We start from the raw sequence: 17,512 nt of genomic DNA on the forward strand, positions 1-17,512 counted from the left end.
GTCTTGAGCTTGTAGAAGTTGCAGCGCAGGATCATAGAAGACATCCCATAGAAAATGAAATTGCATTACATTTTCAGTCATTTATAAAGCAGTGTGCAGCAGATCCACAAGTAGTTTATTTTCTTTAACTTATGGGTGTATCTCTGGAAGGAAACACATGTTTCTCCTCATGGTCAAGTCCTGGAAGTTGCAGTTTAAATTTGATGAAGTGTTTTATTCCCCCAGATAAAAACAAATAAATAAAAAATTAGATTTAAGTGCATTTGTTGATGAGGAAAGTCAGGAATCCTCCTAATTAAGACATTTCTTAGAAAGGTAAAATTTTTATCTGGGAGCATAAAACACTTCATCAGTTTTAAAGCCACATCTGCAAGGAGTGGATAAAGAGGAGAAACAGGCACTTTTCTTCATTCTGGCTTGTCTTTGAGTTTAAGACTTTTAACAACAGTTTTAAAAATATTTAAACCCAGTTAGAAACACTTGCAATATAATAGGGATAAAAGTGCCCTCCCTCCCTCTGTTTTTAATCTGGTTCTCTTGATGGAATAAACTACAAGGTTGAATTGGTAACTGGATTATTGCCTCATAAAACAGCACGAGGTTACTATTATCCTTTAATTTTATATCTTTATTAGGGAGTAATGTTGGTCTTATTTAAATCACTGACTTCTCTAATGGTTTTTCTCCCCTTTTACAAATTTATAAAACTAAACCCTAAAGGATTTGGTCTAAGTGCAATTGGCATAACTGCCATTATAAAAATCTTTGTGTTAGCAGTTGGTTATAATCAGCCGCTTTAAATGGGCTCAGAATGAAGCAGAATTTAGCTGTTGATAGGTAGAATAATACTGATAAAATATTATTTCTGAATTTTATTTCAAAAAGCTCCATTTCCAGTAAGAACTTCTGAATTTTGAGGCAGTGTAAAGATGAACAGCAGTGCCATGGAAACGTATAATTTAGCACGTTCGTGCAAATGATGTATTAAACATATTTTGTATTTCTACAGAGATCTAAAGAAGCTTGTCTTTGTCTTGCAATTCAGTAAAGTAACTTTGAAAATTCATGAAAGTTAGTCTTTTTTAGAAGGCGACTGATACAAGTGGCTTATTTGATGATGTATTCCAGTGAATACACCCACCTGAATTTTGGGACACAACACATACTGTGGGTGAATCATTGTCAGTTCTTAGTAAAACTCCTGTTGGATTTGTGTCATCGGGATGGATTTAAAATTTTGATACACTTGTTTTTGGAAAAATGTGACATCCGTTGGTTGATCTCAGAGTGCTTTGATTAAGCATCCATCAATAGGGAAAGAAATACAGGTCTGTATGTGCTGGTGTAGCTCTGTAGTTGAGTTATCATTGAGTTTTATACAGAAAGTGAAGTATTTGCCACCTTCAGTGACTGACTGACAGAATTAGAGCATTTGCTGTTTGAATGCAAGCCAGGTACTGACTTTTTAGTCAGTATACCTAGAAACTACTAAAATAATGTCCCAAAAATTTTTTATTTTGATCATTTTTTTCTGAGAGTAATCTTACCAGTGAAATAACATGAACATACTACAAACTTTTAATTAAATCAAAGCAGATGTTAAGTTACTAATGGAATATTTTCATTTTAGTCAGAATCATCTCTGTGTTTGCAGTTGCCTCCTTTGGTTGGGACTGCTGCAGGCAATGCCATGCAGAGCTGCTTTCTTTTAAAATATCCATTGTTAATGGCATTCTCCTTTCTGAAAATTGCCTGTAGTGTGTGTTTTAAAGAAGCCTCCTCTTTTAGCTTCATTGAACAAAGAGAAGATATTTACAAATAGAGGATTGTGGGCTCCACATTGACCAGAAAATCATTGGGAAGTGATTACAGTTTTGGTGAACGCATTGTGGGGAAAGATATCAATGAAATTGAGAGGAGACTAAAAACATTTTGAAAAGCATAAATTATTTTCAGCTGCATGATATGGTGAAATACATGTAACATGGTTTCCTTGAAATTTGTCTTTTCCTTATGTAACATCATGGCAAAAATTGGTGAAATGTGAATGAAAATAATTTTGAAACTTAGGGAAGAGGGAAGAAAGACAAGAGGATGTCATTTGGTGGCAGGAAAAATCCAGGTGAAACTTGAAAGCAAAGTAGACTGGGGTGATGCATTTGTGTGTGTTCTAGAAAATATCCAATGCAAAACAAAATGAATGTTTGAGAGTGACATTTTGGGGAATAAGTGGAGGTATGGCAAGTAAGTGGCACTTGAGATTTAGAGAGGTGTATTCATGGGGCTATACAGGGCAGTGGGTGAGAATATGTGGGTGCCATGGCTTGTTCCACATAGGTTCCATGACTCTGGTTCCTTTCAAATATTCTGCAAGTGTCAATCCAGCTGTACATTTTTTACCCTTGTTGCATTTATTAGTGCTTGCTGGTCAGAATTTAAAACAGAGATCCATAATATGGTTATATTATTGAGCATAGTCCCAGGTTATTCCTTGTGATGCCTTCTTGATAAACAAATGTAGGTAATATTGATAAGCAAATCCAGGATGTTTGGGTTCCTTAACGTATGTGTTTACATATTGTTGGATTTTTTAATGTAACATGAGCTTTGCTTAATAATATTATTCCATATATGAAATATCCATGCCACTTTTTTTTTTGTTCTAAGTTATGCAAATTCGCATAACTTCAAAATGAATCTTTTCTGAGAATGCAGATTGTAATATAATTGTGTGGCTTTATAGTTAGGGTTACCATGATCATTCACAGGCAGAGCTCCTGGAAAATAGAATTTTCCTATTGAAGATCTCCATATTTCATGAGAATGATTCACCCTATTAGAGAAGGTATAGACATAGCAGATAATTAAGATAATGTCTGTCATTTAGCACTTTGTAGGGAGCCGCTTGTTATAAACCACTTTGTGTATTTAATTTAATCCTAAAGGAATTTAATGAACCTTAGAGGGGAGACTTCATGCTGATAATTGCATAATAACCTATTTTTATGCCAGACACTTAATGGCTAAGAGGTTATCATTAAATGTGTATTAAGCAGTTCTGTTCAATAACTGTCTTTATAAGATGTTCTCTCAAGGGGTTATCATTTGTTGACTACTTAAACAGCTGCCTGTATTCAACATTTTAGCTTCTTTATTGGTTTGTTTTCAGAGCTATTTTTTCTCTTGAAGGAGACAAAGAAAAGTCCCTGTTTCTGTTGGTATATTTTCGATAGTTGCCAAAATAATACTGAAAGTATTGAAGCACTTTACAAGAAAATAGTCTTCATTTGAGAACTTTGCTTCAGATTTTAGTGAAACTGCAACCTCAGTCAGGGTGTTTGTTTATTGCAGATTTATCTTAGAAGTGAGGACACAGACTAACATGTCATTTTTTAATCTTCTCTTTTAATTTAGACCACTGAGCTGTAAATTGAAAGGAAGATAATTTCTGCTTGTGGAGGAAAAGAAAGGTGAATAACCTCAATGGAAGACTCTCAGGATCTAAGTGAACAGTCAGTAAGTACGAATGTTGCTAAATTTAATGGAATAAATTGAACTCTGTTCAGCCAAGTTGTGTGAAAAGATTTTACTTTGGATTTGAAAATTATAGTAAGAGCTGGGGAATTCTTCCAAGCTCCTTGTTTTAAACCTTTTAGTTTGTACATTAAATGAGTGGTTTTAATATTTTTTCCCCGTTGAAAGGAACAAGATCTTTGTTATGTAAGATTTTGCGGAACTACAATTGCTGGAGGGATATAATTAAGCTGCATTGGAAGAATAAAATGTTGTAAACATGCACAGTGATATGCCTTGTTCAAATAATTGCATTAAAATGTATCTCCATGGTGGTCCGTCAGTTTTTCCAATTCAAGGGTTACAAAAACCAGAAACAAAATATTTCAAATGGTCAGACTGTGGCAGATGATATACAGTTGACATTTTTTCAGGATTCTCTTGGATTTCAAGGGGATTGTGAGAATTGGTAGTCTGTTCCCCTGTCCCATGTCAGAGACAGATTCTTCTTTTCACTGATGACATTTCTGGGAAAAATGAGGTGGACATTTCTTCTCATTTTTCTTTCTTATTTTTCGTTGCCTTTAAGGATATCATCTTCAGATCTCCTCACCATCAGACTGCAGTTCTGAGGAGACAGCAGGCTCTGAGCAAATTCAAAACTATCTGGGCTTGCCATCCAGTGTATTGGGCTTTTTAGCATCTTAATTTTCTGCTGTTTCTTACTGCTTACAACAGGGACACATTTTGCCAGTACCATGATCCCTACAATTCTCAGCTTGGACTTAGTGTACTAAAGATGAACAAAGGGATTTAGTATTTCTATTTTTGACATGCTGAAGGAGGTTATCCACAGACCTCCTTCAATAAACCTGTTTGTATGTATATATATATATATATATAATGTTTTTAGAGACTTTTATGGTAACAAAAGTGCAAGTAAGTGGGAAGAGTTGCAGTGTTTCTAAAATGTCAGTAATTTTCTTTAATAAGCAGTACTTTGCTCCTGGCTGGGTAGCTCCTATCTGAGACTTTATCTTGGACTAGAGTTTTATTACTGATTTTAAATGGTACAGGACTGGAAAGTCTTAACAGTGTCTTAAGTCCCCATGGTGGCACTACTTGGGACAGCTGCGCACATTTATGTATTTAAAGTGTTCCCAAGCAAAACTTTAGAGCCTGTAAAAGCTACATGGCTTCATAATTTAATAAAGTTTTATAAAGGTCATAAAAGATTAGGCAGAAGTTCATCTCTTACAGTCAGTCTATGAAACACTTTTTCTGTGGAGTATTCATAGTGTGGTTATTAATAGGAGGTAGATGAGCCAGTTTAGCTTACTGCAAAAACATCTTTCCATAGTAGTTAAAATGTTTTTGCAACACTGGATGCCTGATAAATTCATATTTTAAAAGCAATTTTACTATCCCATCATAGTATAATCTCTCTAGTATTTCTCGTAATCCCTGCATAGCTTTATGCTACATGTGAAAATGGTCTGCAGATTGCAAATTGAGGTGAAATCTGTTCTGTGTTGCATATGAAGGTAGGATTTTTTGTGTTTATGCTAGTGTCATAGAAAGTCATGATTCAAGACAAGTTTATTCTTCTTACTCTTCACTAACAGTGTCAGAACTTGAAGGTGATGTGTGGCAGAGCCATTTCATTGTTCCCTGTATCCAGGTGGGCACTGAGACTAAAATCTCACCTAGAGCCTGGGCACAATCCTGGGAATTGTGTGCAGCTTGTCTGCCTAGAGCAGGCACTAAGCGTTCATTTCCCAACTTCAAAAGCCATTTCACTGTTACATCATGGTTAACCTCCTCTCTTAGCCAATTTTCAAAAAAGAAAATAGCATCTCTGGCTTAGCTCATTAAAAGGCACAGGGCATGTCTGTGGGCTAGAGATCCCAGGAAGCAGGAGGCTTTGGTGGTTTAAACTCTAAGAAGGTATCAGATGTATCTGCTTGAAGTGCAGCTGTGCTCTTTTGTACTGGTTAATGTGTTTTATACTGGTTGGCTCTGGGCAGTTTCTGCCCATCAGGCAGGATTTCTAATTCTTTATGTGTTCAGGGAGCATAAGTACTTCACTCCAGCCTCAAAATTTCTTTTGAGAGTTAAATGAATAATATTTAGATCATGAAAATCCATGGAGCATAAGGATCTAGCCTCTGTTGCATGTGTATTAGATTGTGTGAATAGGCGTGAGTGTGAGACCTGTGTTCAAACCTGTGCTGATACCTAGGCTTTGAACAGTCTAGTCCTTGGTTACTTTAAAGACTGCCTTCCTCTGCAGCTGAGATGGGTTAGAAGGTGTTTGCTTTTGCGTGGTGTGTTTGAGTTTTCTGTAGAGAAAGATTCCTTTATTGAATTAATTTCCCTGGGAATTCTGTTAAAGAATCTTTCATCCTTGGGAAAAGAAGACAGGCACAGTTCCTTGATAGAGTGAACAAGAATAATTTTCAGGTTTTTATTTAAAGAAAGGAAATTATTCTAACTTTGAGAGTAGATCATCCTCCTGAAGCATGATGTACTATAGTGTAGCTTTTATTCTGACCATTTTGTCTGTAAGTTTTAGATCGCTATAATTATTTTAACTCAAAAAATACCCCAATAAGAAATGTTTGGTTCTGTGATTCCTATCCTGAAAGTATATCAGTTAGGTGAAACTTATATCATCATACCTAAGAGGAATTCCACAGCATCCCTGTTGCCACATGGGAAATAAATTCTTCCCCTTTTGTCTCAGTGCAATGACTGCATGACCACACACTGCTTCAGAAATCTGTGCTCCCTTGTTCTCAGAGCCTCTGAAGTGTTGTGTTTGACTGAATTGAGCAGCTGCTGTTTTCTGAGATGCCAGCTTGATTAGATGTAATATATATATTCATACATACACACGATGTCAGTAATTTATTTGATTTTCCTGTTTTTGATCAGAAGTCAGTCTACTTGCCTAATTGTCCTGTAAAGCCTCTGTATTGGGAGACCTCTTGTGCCCCCTTTCCTTTGCCATGTCCTGGTTGGCAGAGGTGAGGGAATCAAGACTTAATCAAGATCATTCAGCAAGAAAATGAGTCAGAATCAGAATAGAGCTTATTGGACTTTGGCTTTCCTGTCTCTGCTCACAGCTGAATAGGTGAATAGCTCTGTTCTGAAGACCAGCAGGAAAATGATGCAATTTACTAGCTGATGCAGAGGTGATCTGGGATCCATCAGGTGCAGCTGAGATCCAGTGGATCCTTGCAGCTGGCATGGAGCAGTCTGGGATGAGGCCTAGCATGCTGCTGTACTTTCTAGGGTGGGTGTGTGTCCAAAAAAGCTCACAATTCTCTTTTCCTTTCCAATTCAGACACAGAATATATTTGTGCATCCATGCATGGGATTTTCTTTTAATTTAGGGGAAGGCTTCCTTGATAGTATTCTGAGTGAAAAAGAGGAAAATAGTAAGACAGGTATTGCACAGATGGAAGAAAATAACCAAGTGGTGCTTTTCATTTTCTGGTGTGAGGTTTGTCACCAGGTGCAGGCTACTACTTACCAAGTGAAAGAATACTTAAAACAACATCAATTGGTCTTACATGGACAGATATTATAAGTTCTATTTGTTTTGAAATATAAGAGAAGGAAATTTTACAGATCTTGTATTCATGAAGAGTCTAGCAATAAGGAGACAAAAGTTTTCAAGATTGGTCTTGGAAATGATAAATAAAACTATAACTTTTTAGCACCTTAATAGTCTTCTGCTGTGCTTCAGTATAGCAGGCACACTTAGGATCTTGAGAACTACAGGTTTGCATTCTTTATTTTGTCTCTTTTAGTCATCACTTTCTGTTCAGTCTGTATTAGTAGAAGAAGAACAATTTGGCTGCTAACTTGCTAGTTTAGGGTTTCAAAGGGCCTTATTAGAAACTGGTGTAATTTCATCCCCTGGCCCTTTTATATAACAGCCTGCATATTTAGATTACTTCATTTTAACCTAGAATTAAACAATAGATTGCAGTGCTGTAGGACAGGACACTAGCAGATGTGAAGCTAAACCTGAATGAACAGGTTTTTATTTTTGTGACATTTGGACAATCATCTCCCTTGTGCCCTGGGTAAGTTATTTGTTTTTTATCAGATTGTACAGACTGTTATATCTGTTACTTGCATTTATGGCCCACTTGCAGATGGACTATCCTTGACAACCTTTTTTGGAAAGTGTTGTTTCCCCGTTTTTGTTGTGTTTTAATGTGTGAAGCTGTCAGATGTGATCCCTTTGCAGATCAGTTTTCAGCTGCAGCTACTTCTGTTGCACAAGCCCTGTGTCTGCAGCATTTAATCTTCCTCACATCTGGGGTGGGCAGCCTGCGAGCACTTTGGCTGGAGCTCATTGCGGAGAAATAAAAATTAGTTTTAACTCTTTATCTGAATTTTAAAATGCTTTCACTGTTCTGCATTGCAGCATAGCATGTTGTAGTTCTTATCTCTGTTAAATCAGTATTTGTAGGACTTGGAATATTACAGGTAATTCATCTTCTCAGGTTAGTGATGTTGCTTGAAAGAGATATCTGGAAGTCATCTGGTCTAGCTGCTGGTCATAAAATGCTGGCAGCATGCACAAATACTTCAGTTATGAAAGCAAGGAACATTTAAGATAGGTAAGTGAAGAAATTACAGATGTAGTAAGAAAAAAAATACTTTTCTTAATGAGTGATTGTTTGCTTTTAATTAAAATCAGTTATTGAAGAAAAATGCCATAACTTCAACTCAGCTGTAAGAGATAGTAAGAGAAAACCAGGCTGTCTTTTTTAAGGTTTATTTCAGAATATTTTTTGAGAATTGTTTAGGTATTTTACTACCTCCTTTCTACAGACACAGTAACTGACACAGAGAGGTGTTTTGCCATAAAGGATCCAAAATTATCACCCATTTTGAATTACAGTAGATAAATAAAATGTAATACCATATTTCCTTATCTCTCATCTAACAGGAATTTGAGGTAGAAACATCAATGTTGCTCTCTCTCAGCTGTAAGACCTTTACATATGACAAAACTTCTATGAACACAGGTTTTTTTGCTCTTTGTGCTCTACCACTTCAGCATTCTGTCATTTCTATACAATAATCCACCACTGTTAAATTTGAAGGCACTTTTATCAAACTACATAGTAGTTTCATATATATTTCATTTCTGTCCTTTACCAAATGGGACAGACCTAATGAGACAGCACTCAGAAGCAATTAATGCATTTTGACATGCAGAATAAACTGCGTAGACTTGTGTGTTGTGTGAATTGAATATCATTGGAGAAATAGCTTGGCATGAAAGATACAAATGTTCACTGTTGACATACATGTAATAGAAATGTGCATTTTTCTGAGTTTATTAAAATTCTAATTTGAAAGCATGTTTCTTTTAAAAGCTAAGTACTCCATCTCTTAAAAATGTGTCCAAGAGAATTCTGCAGAATAATATCCATGGATTGTAAACTTGCACGATGGGATGAGAAGAGGGGTTGGCAAGCAAACAGAAGTGCTCCTGTCATTGTCACTGTCATGTTTCCTCTGGTTCAGCTCTCTGCCTGTCTCCTGGAAGATGTTACTGTGTCAGAAGTAGAGGTTTAAGTGGAAAGGCACTGTATGGGCTTTATTTAATAACAAGGAAAACCAATAAAAGAAAATGTTCTGCTGTCACACGCTGTCCTTGGACTGCTGACAAGGACTGACACATAGCTACTATATAGTTTGTTATGGCTGGTATTTCTGGCTCCAGAGAGGCCCCTGACTAAAATTTTAGGGATAGAACTATTTGGGAAAATTGCCACTGCCATAAGCTACATGAACTTTCCTCAAGGTAGATAGTGTCTTCTGTACAGGGGTCTCCAGGGTTCCTGGAGCATGAACTTCTCTATTACTAGTGATGTTACAGCCCTGATGTGATATGGATATCAGAGGTGACTTCTATTGTATTGTAACAGATAACACCACTAGAAAAAAATAATGACAAAAATTTTCAGGCAGAAAAAAATTGTCTTCAAGGCCTGAAAATGGGGACAGTTTAGACCTTCTTTGAATCCTCCACAAGGACCTGTTCACCTAAGAAAAGGTTTGTATCTATGTGTGCATACATAAGATTTGGAACATGAGAGTCAGTCTAATTAAAGTATTATCTCTCTCTATACATGGTGCTTTTTTAGAATAAATCAGAATCTGACAGACACATTCCAAGCTCTGCAGATGAATTCTGCTTGTATGATATAATACTTGCTCAGGCATTTAAAATACCACATTTATAAATGCTATACTGATAAATGATTTTAATATTGAATTTTGACTTAGAATTACTCACAAAATTTCTGAAAGTGTCCACATTTGACACATTTGTGAATGCAAAATGGAAGTACAAGTTTCCTTAGCACAGAGGATGTGCATCAGCTTAGGCTTCTGATTTTGACAGTGTCCAGGTGAAGTTAACATGTTCAGAAATACTTTCTTCTTCAGTAAAAAGGGGTCAGGGTTTTGTAATTAAAGCAAAATATTCAACAACATGACAGTAAATCAATCTTCTCTAGCTCTTTCATTTTGCAAAGCTGAATGCCCAGTGCCTTCATGCCTATTAAATAACTAAGTCTACATTTTCACATGAAAAGCATGGTTTACACTGAACATACATTAGATTTCTACTCATTTGATTATTATAAAAAGTCCAGATGTAGCAGTGTGCTGAAGAATGTGTGGGACTTAGGGGATGTGATTAAGCCCACTTAAATCAATGGGATTTTTCATGTGCTTTTAGTTAGACATGTGCTTAAATACTTTTCTGGAAAAGACTTGGAAATACAGTACAAAATAAAAGCAATAATTTCAGAAATATTTTACTAGCAAATACATCTGAATGATTTGTGACTGTGGCTAATATTTATTTAGCATCATGTAACAGTCATGGTTTCTTTCTTCTCCTTATAGTAGCTTTTATCTGAGCTCTACCTACATATCCAAGTGGTTGACTTGCAAATCAACTTGTATTCAGAAAAGAATGACAGGGAGAAGTATTAAATAATTTCAAAATAATAAATTGACGCTAGGCAAAAAATCTAATTTTCTATTTTATAATGTGTGTCTTAAACATATTGGGCACATGGAGACCCATTAAACCACACTCATATCCTTGTCCTCTTTTATATTTGGTTAAATCTTTAGCAATGTGAAGAAGATGTTAAAATCATTGAAATGTTTTGGCTGCAGTGAATGAAAATAGTTTTGCCATAATATAACTTAAGGCAGAATTTTTCCTGGAGGATCCCATTGGAATAACAATGTGAAACTCATATTTTTTATTTGTTTATTTAATTATTAGTTAAATAATTTATTTTAAGAATTGTTCATGCTCCTCCATGCTCTTGAAAGCAACACTTAATGCTATATAAAAATATTGTCATGGCAGCATTCTTTGTCTTGTGTCAGCACTTGGACTTCAGCAGTGATTGTCCTTTAGTCAAAGAGTGACCAACCCAAATACGAAGCAGCTTTCATCTGAGAGACCCAGAGATTCGTGTTGGAGTGCTACTGTTATAAAGGCAAGGTCTAGCTGAGAAACTAAGAAACCAGGTGTGTCTAAGCAAAGACTGAACAAACCTCTTCTTAATGAGGCAGCAAATCTAGTTTGTTATCTCTCCCTCTCTCCCTCTCTTTTTTTGTGTATGATAACAGCAGAGAAATTAATGCTAGCTGAGCATGATTTTTTGACTTTTTTTTTTGTTTGTTTCTTTAGTTTTGGTATTGGAAGCAGTGACTAATGGGATTTCTGTCATGAAAAAGAGCATCTTTTATAGTTCAGGTCTTTATTGTTTCTGTTTTTGTGAAACCTTACAGCTTTAAATTTTTAGTCTTTGGTCCTGTATACAAAAAAGTATACAGGTTTTCAAGTTTCAGTTTGTCATGCAGTCACCTTCCCTGTGGGACTACTCACGACTTGCACTGAACTGTGCTGGGCTGCCACCTGAGCTTTTGGGGATTTACATAGTAACAGCCCACAGCCTGGGAGCCTTGTGTTGCTGGGCATGGCAGTGGAGAAACTAAATTCCATCCAATAAAAAGTCAAACTGTGCTTGTAGTCCAAAGTCCAGTAATCTTTGCTTTAACTGTTTTTCAGGGATCTTTTTTACTGACTCTGTGCAAATAGGATTTGTGTTTTTTACCTACCCAGATAGGATCAAGTGTGAGAAAGAATTTCTCACTAAATGGTGATCCTCATAGTGGCTCTTGAGCAGTTAGGAAAATCTCTTCTTATTCTTTTATCCATTCATTCAACGATTCTTACTCTGTAAAAATTCTTCCAGCAGCCTGTGCCTTGAATACAGCACATTGCTTTCCCATCAGTTCAGGCCTTTGCTGGAGTGGAGTGGGCTGTCATTTCCTCTCCTCCTTTTTGGTTTGTTTTCTTTCAGTTGTGAAATAAACTTGATAGTATGACAATTTTTGAAACAGTGAAATAAAATAATTCCTTAATGAAATGTGTGGAGTATTTCTATCATTCAGTGGGTTTTACCATCAGAGGGAGCAATGTGTTCTCTAGTTAATGGTTCGTTATATTGGTATCCTCTGTTTTGTTTCAACCCCTGTTAACTGTATTTATGTAAACAGTCTGGCCCTGACAGGCCCTGATGCATTAGGGGCACCTGAGCTTCCCTTGCTTTCTCTTGCTTACCCTGGTTGCCACGGACCATTCCAGGACGCTTTTAATTTCAGGAACTGGATTCACTCAGCCGTCGCTGCACTGGACACAGGAGGCTCTGTTCTCAGGGAAGTCCAGCACGCAGGAAGAGTGAATGCTGTGCACAGTCAGTCAGATGCTGTATACAGGGGTACAAGTGTTCAGGACCTTCAATCCAGCTACAGTTTCCCTTCACATACATTTAATCAGTTTCTAATACACACCCTGGGCTACTGGTTATCAGCTTCCAATATCTATCTATTATCTACTTTTCAAGAGATTAATTACTCAGGCTAAGCTCAAGTTATTAGCACATTCACAAGTTCAGCTTATGCTAAATAATCTTAAATAATCTTAAATAATGTATTTGTCTACAGCTTTCTGTAGGTACTTTTTCTTCCATGTAGTAATAGTGGTTATGGTGGTGCTGGAGCTTTGGTGGGCTATGGACATGCAGATACCCTGCTGTTTATCCTGTGTTCTAACTCCTTGTCTGCCATGTTCTCAAATTCATTGCCCAGGTTAAACAGCTTTGATAATGAGTTTTCATGGGTTTTTACTGCATCAGTGTAAAACTGATGATTAACCTGTGCCTTCTGTAGTGTAGCACCTGCATCTAGAAGTTTCATAAAAATAAAACTGATTTTATCACCTTATCCTATAGCTTTGAAGGTTTAAGAGTGCATTTGTCATTTCAAATTGAATGCTTATTAATAACTGTAGTAAATGGTCATTTAAACCATACTCCTTGGGGCATCACAAATGAAAATCATAGGCTTTCGAGAAGTTGATTTCATATGCATTTCATGCATAACCTGCTTTTAAGTCAAGGAATCCAGCGTTTAATTAATTGAAGGAAAATTGTACATTTTCCTTGCAAGATAATAGATTTAATCTGAAGGTAACTACAAACTGAAAGTAGGAGTAGAGGAAATAGTCCTTGTAGGATCAAGGGCAGTTATGTGATGCACCATTGGCTGATTGTTCATAAACTCTTCAGTTCTTTCTCCTTAGTACTAGTGTTCAACAGTACTCAATCTTGATAAAAGCAAACACGTGATTGACCTGAACTTCCCAGGCTGAAATAATACCTAATTTCAGATTTAGCAGGGGAAAATTAGCTAGCATTTTGAGAACTTTATACTGAACTATTTACTGAAAATCTCTCAGTTAGTGTAATTAAACTGTATTTTAAAACATGTCTATGGAAGCAGATGTATTGCAATAATGTTACACTTCATCTGCTTTTCTGATGCTGCTGGATATCTTCTGTTTTGGACATTAACCATATAAAGAGTTCTGCTGAAAGTCCTGGTGTTGAGCTGTGATAAATAAAACTGAATAATTGCTTAACAAGACATCCTACCAAATATAATAGATTTGAAGAAGTGACTTGTTTCCAGTTGATAGTCTATAGATCTGCTTCGTATTTTTGTCTAAATACCTCTGTACTGATAAAAGAAGGCTTAGAATTGCTTAGAATATAGGCATTTGGAAAATTTTGTAGCAATGCAGCTGTAGTTAACCAGTTACATCTACAAAAATTTAATGCAAATTTAGAGCCTGATTCCAACATAGTTATGCAGCTGTAAAATTTACCTATTGTTGAAAGCCCATCAGTAGGGTACCAAGCAGAGCTGCTGTCCAAAAAGCTTATGTCAGGACTTTAAAAGAGCAGGAGAAAAAAAAGTATGTTTAGATTGTGCTAATGACTACTTTCATGTTCTGTGGTGCATGGGAAATTGTGTATTTTTTCAGAAAATTTTTTTCAGGAAATCTTGATGTGGTCAACAAGCTAAAATATATAATAATAAAAACCAGACTATAATGGTCAGGAAGCTTGTACTACATGCTCCTTAATGGTTGAATGAATTTCTCATGCCTACCATGAAAGTCAAAAAGACCCCTGTAAAATGTCATGTCTACATTGAGTTCCACTTGTAACTGGTCTTGCAATAATGCTCAGTCAGTACTGCAGGTATGACCTGATTGTGGATCTGCAAATCAAGTTGCAAAATTCAGCATACTTACCTGAAAGAGTATGGAGCTGTGAAACAAATATAATTTTCCCAGGGGCAGTGCTATATTCCTTGCTGTCTGGTTTCACCTAACATAATGTGCACTGAAGAGAAAGGATGCCAGATGGTTGTGAAAGAGCTGCAGCCCAGCTTCTTTAACATCACCAGTTACAGAAATCCATCTGGCATATGCCAAGAGCAGGAGCTGACCAACTAGCTGTCCTGTGATTTCCAGCAGTCTTAGGAGATGTTCTTGAGGTATTGAGTGAATAAGTGATGCAGTGCCTAACCAGGAACACTGGGGCATTTCAAAACATCTGAAATTTTCAGATGAGTGCTTCACAGTCCTCAGAAATTATGCTTGCTCATAACATGGTTTCAGAAAAAGATAAGAATAAATATCAACATCTGTAATACTTACCTCAGTTCTCTTGGAAAATTTACATTTTCACAGAGGAAATCATCAATGGAGAGTAGACATAGAAATTTATGGGTTATGGGTGATTATCCTGCAAATTTTCAGTGCTGAAAGAAAGCAAAAGATGGAAAATAGCCTCCATGGGGGAAAAGGTAACCAACTGTATAAATGATACTGTGAGGATACTTCAACCAAGTATATATAGTAATGTAGAAAAATAAAATGCAGCAATGCTGCTTGCTAGGGTGAATAATACAGACAGGACTCCTTGGCTGTTGGTTTCACCAAGCCACTGTGTTTACTCTTAATTTCTTATACTTTTCAGTGCTTCTGCTGTAGTAAAACATCAAAGTGAATAATACTTGAAAAGTGAAACATACATCATTTAGGAGAAGCCATTGGAACATTGTCTGATGTTTGGAGGTTACTTTGTCTGTTCCTACTATTCACTTATCCTTTACTATTAGTTTCTGGGAGAGAATGGAAGAATAAATCCCTGCTATTCTGCTGCTGCTCAGTGGTAGCTTTTGAGCTTAATCTTAATAAAAAATGTGTCTCAGACAATCAGACCATTATAAAAGTCTTGAAGTTCATTAGAGGCATAAATGTGCTAGTATATGCAGAGAAAATGTCCAGCTGCTTAATCTTTATTTTAGATAGGATTTTTTTTTTCATATCTTTCCTTCTGTCTTTCTCAGGGGACCATAAACAGTTACCCATTTAATTTAGGGTCAGAAAATGGTCTTCAACAGATGCCACAGTGCAAAGCAGGGAAGGAAGGTTTGTGTGTACATTTGTGTAAAGCAGGGTGTTTTATGTGGTGATAGGGACTGCTGCAGTCATCTTTTTGCCTTGTACAAATACTGCTACAGAGATAAGGCCTTTGTATTTGGCTGCATGGGGAGGTTACTGTCATGCAAAGACCAAAAAAGTTCCTGCCATTTTCTTCCACTTCTTGGTCTACAGTAAACTTTGTCCCGCTGGGGGAAAAGACTACACTGTCTTTTCATCTATAAAAGTTAGTAGTGTCACCTGGTAAGTTTGCATGTATGATTTTTCTGCTTTTCCAGGAGAAAATGCCTCCACTCAAATTAGAGAAGCCCAATGAGTGATTTACCCAATTCCACACTAAGGTATGCTTGTGAGTTTGAATACATGAACTCCACTGGAAGTTGGCTTTATTCCCAGGGCTTCCCATTTAACATCCTGTGGTGCATACTGTGAAGGTATAATGCCCTGTAAGTCAGAGACTTAATGATGTCAGATTAAAGGGGAAAAGGGAGAAAAGATCCATCTTAGAAATTAAGAGAAACTGTAGCTGCCTTCCACATGGAAAGTAAATGATGGAATAAATCATTCTTGCATTCCTGGAACAGACTGGACTATTCTACAGCAATAAAAAGTGAATACAAAAAGTGCAGTAATGGTATCATGCAGTGTGTAGTATTTGGTGCCGTTTTTCACCAAAAAGATACATAACTATAGAAATGTCATCTGGGCTTGCAACCATCCTTCAACTTTTTTGTGCTTTTTGTACTTCTCTTAGTTGCCTGAAGAAAGCTACAAATATACACAGTATTCTAATGACAGTATTTAATAGAACACAAGAGGCTACTGCTGTGCCTTCTTCACTCAGTACCCACGCAAGGGATGTGCAGCTAAGATGTGCCTTTTTGGTGCAGAGAAGTGAAAATCATTGTGGCACAATTAGCATTAAAGGGTTCTGGTTTAGGTGGTGTAATTAGAAAGCACAGAAAATATGTGTCTGCTCCACCCAACCATCTTTCTGTCCGTGTCTACTTCTGTACCATATAAAGAAACATGCTTTTCACACTTGCTGTTAGTGTAAATATTTTGTTGTATAATATTTAGAGGACATGGTTTGAAGATAGTTTTTTATTAATTGGTTTTAATATCTGTTACATCTCCAACAAAAAAGTCACTGTTTAAATACTGAAGTATGTTAATATTTTAAATATTGAATTTTGATAAATCAGTAAGCATCTGCTAATTCAGTAGAAAATTCTTGACCATCAAAGTAACAGTAAACAAGCAAGATACATGGTAACCAAAGCAAGCCCTACAGATCCTTCACTGTATTATACAATGGAACAAGCAAGTGTGTGTACTTTATGTGCCACTGTTTTGTAGTTCATACTGGAAATATTTGTCATTTGAGCAAGTTCAGCCTAAGGATGAGAGAAAATCTGGCAAATTTTTTGAAACATAATTTTTTAAAATGCTTTTGAAAAACATTTTTGCACTGCAGTAGCATGTGTGCCCAGGATGCATCTGTAAATTCTTGCTATGTCTGTATTTTGGCTAGTAAGAAAAATTGGTGCAAAGAATTAATTGACGAGAATAATGAGGAAAAATGAAAATCCAACCCAGAACATTTGTAATTAGTATGGCTGTAGGATGTGATGGGTTTTGAGGACTGCAGCAGGAAACAACTTCAAACAGAGAAGCTGTTAGACTATAGTCTTCATATTCAGAGAGGAGGAACTTCTGCATCCTTATTTGCCATGCTAAAAGCACACAGGTTGTGTGCCACCTGTTTGCATGGGTTTGTGGCTGGATACGTGATCCTTTAGAGATCCTTCAGTGATTGTTGCATGATGATAAGTAAAGCCTTCGGAAACTCTGACTGTGGTAGCAATGCATTAATTGGTGCACAGACCTTGCAGCCCTCTGCTGTTTCTGTCCTACCTACTTGTCATGTTGCTGTGACTTGAAGAGAACCTTGCTTCTCTCTCTGAAGTACATCTGCAGCCCTGGTATTCTGCTCAGGTTATGCACACCTTTCCATTACACAGGGTTAGGTTGGCCGTCAGCATCTCAGTTCATGAAGGCTGCCCATTCAAAAAA

At 36.6% G+C, this 17,512-nt stretch overlaps 1 protein-coding gene across 7 annotated transcripts in view; it reads left to right on the forward strand.

The window, feature by feature from the left end:
- Window positions 1-17,512, forward strand: part of EYA4 (EYA transcriptional coactivator and phosphatase 4) — a 140,334-nt gene that overhangs the window by 14,431 nt on the left and 108,391 nt on the right. For all 7 annotated transcript variants that reach the window (XM_064413226.1, XM_064413223.1, XM_064413227.1 and 4 more), the window contains exon 2: window positions 3,415-3,516. In XM_064413226.1, the coding sequence (XP_064269296.1) occupies window positions 3,484-3,516 (33 nt within the window). In that variant the 5' untranslated portion in view covers window positions 3,415-3,483. The remainder of the gene's footprint in view (window positions 1-3,414; window positions 3,517-17,512) is intronic.

Source organism: Passer domesticus, chromosome 3, assembly GCF_036417665.1.
Source record: "Passer domesticus isolate bPasDom1 chromosome 3, bPasDom1.hap1, whole genome shotgun sequence".
Classification (NCBI taxonomy): Eukaryota; Metazoa; Chordata; class Aves; order Passeriformes; family Passeridae; genus Passer; species Passer domesticus.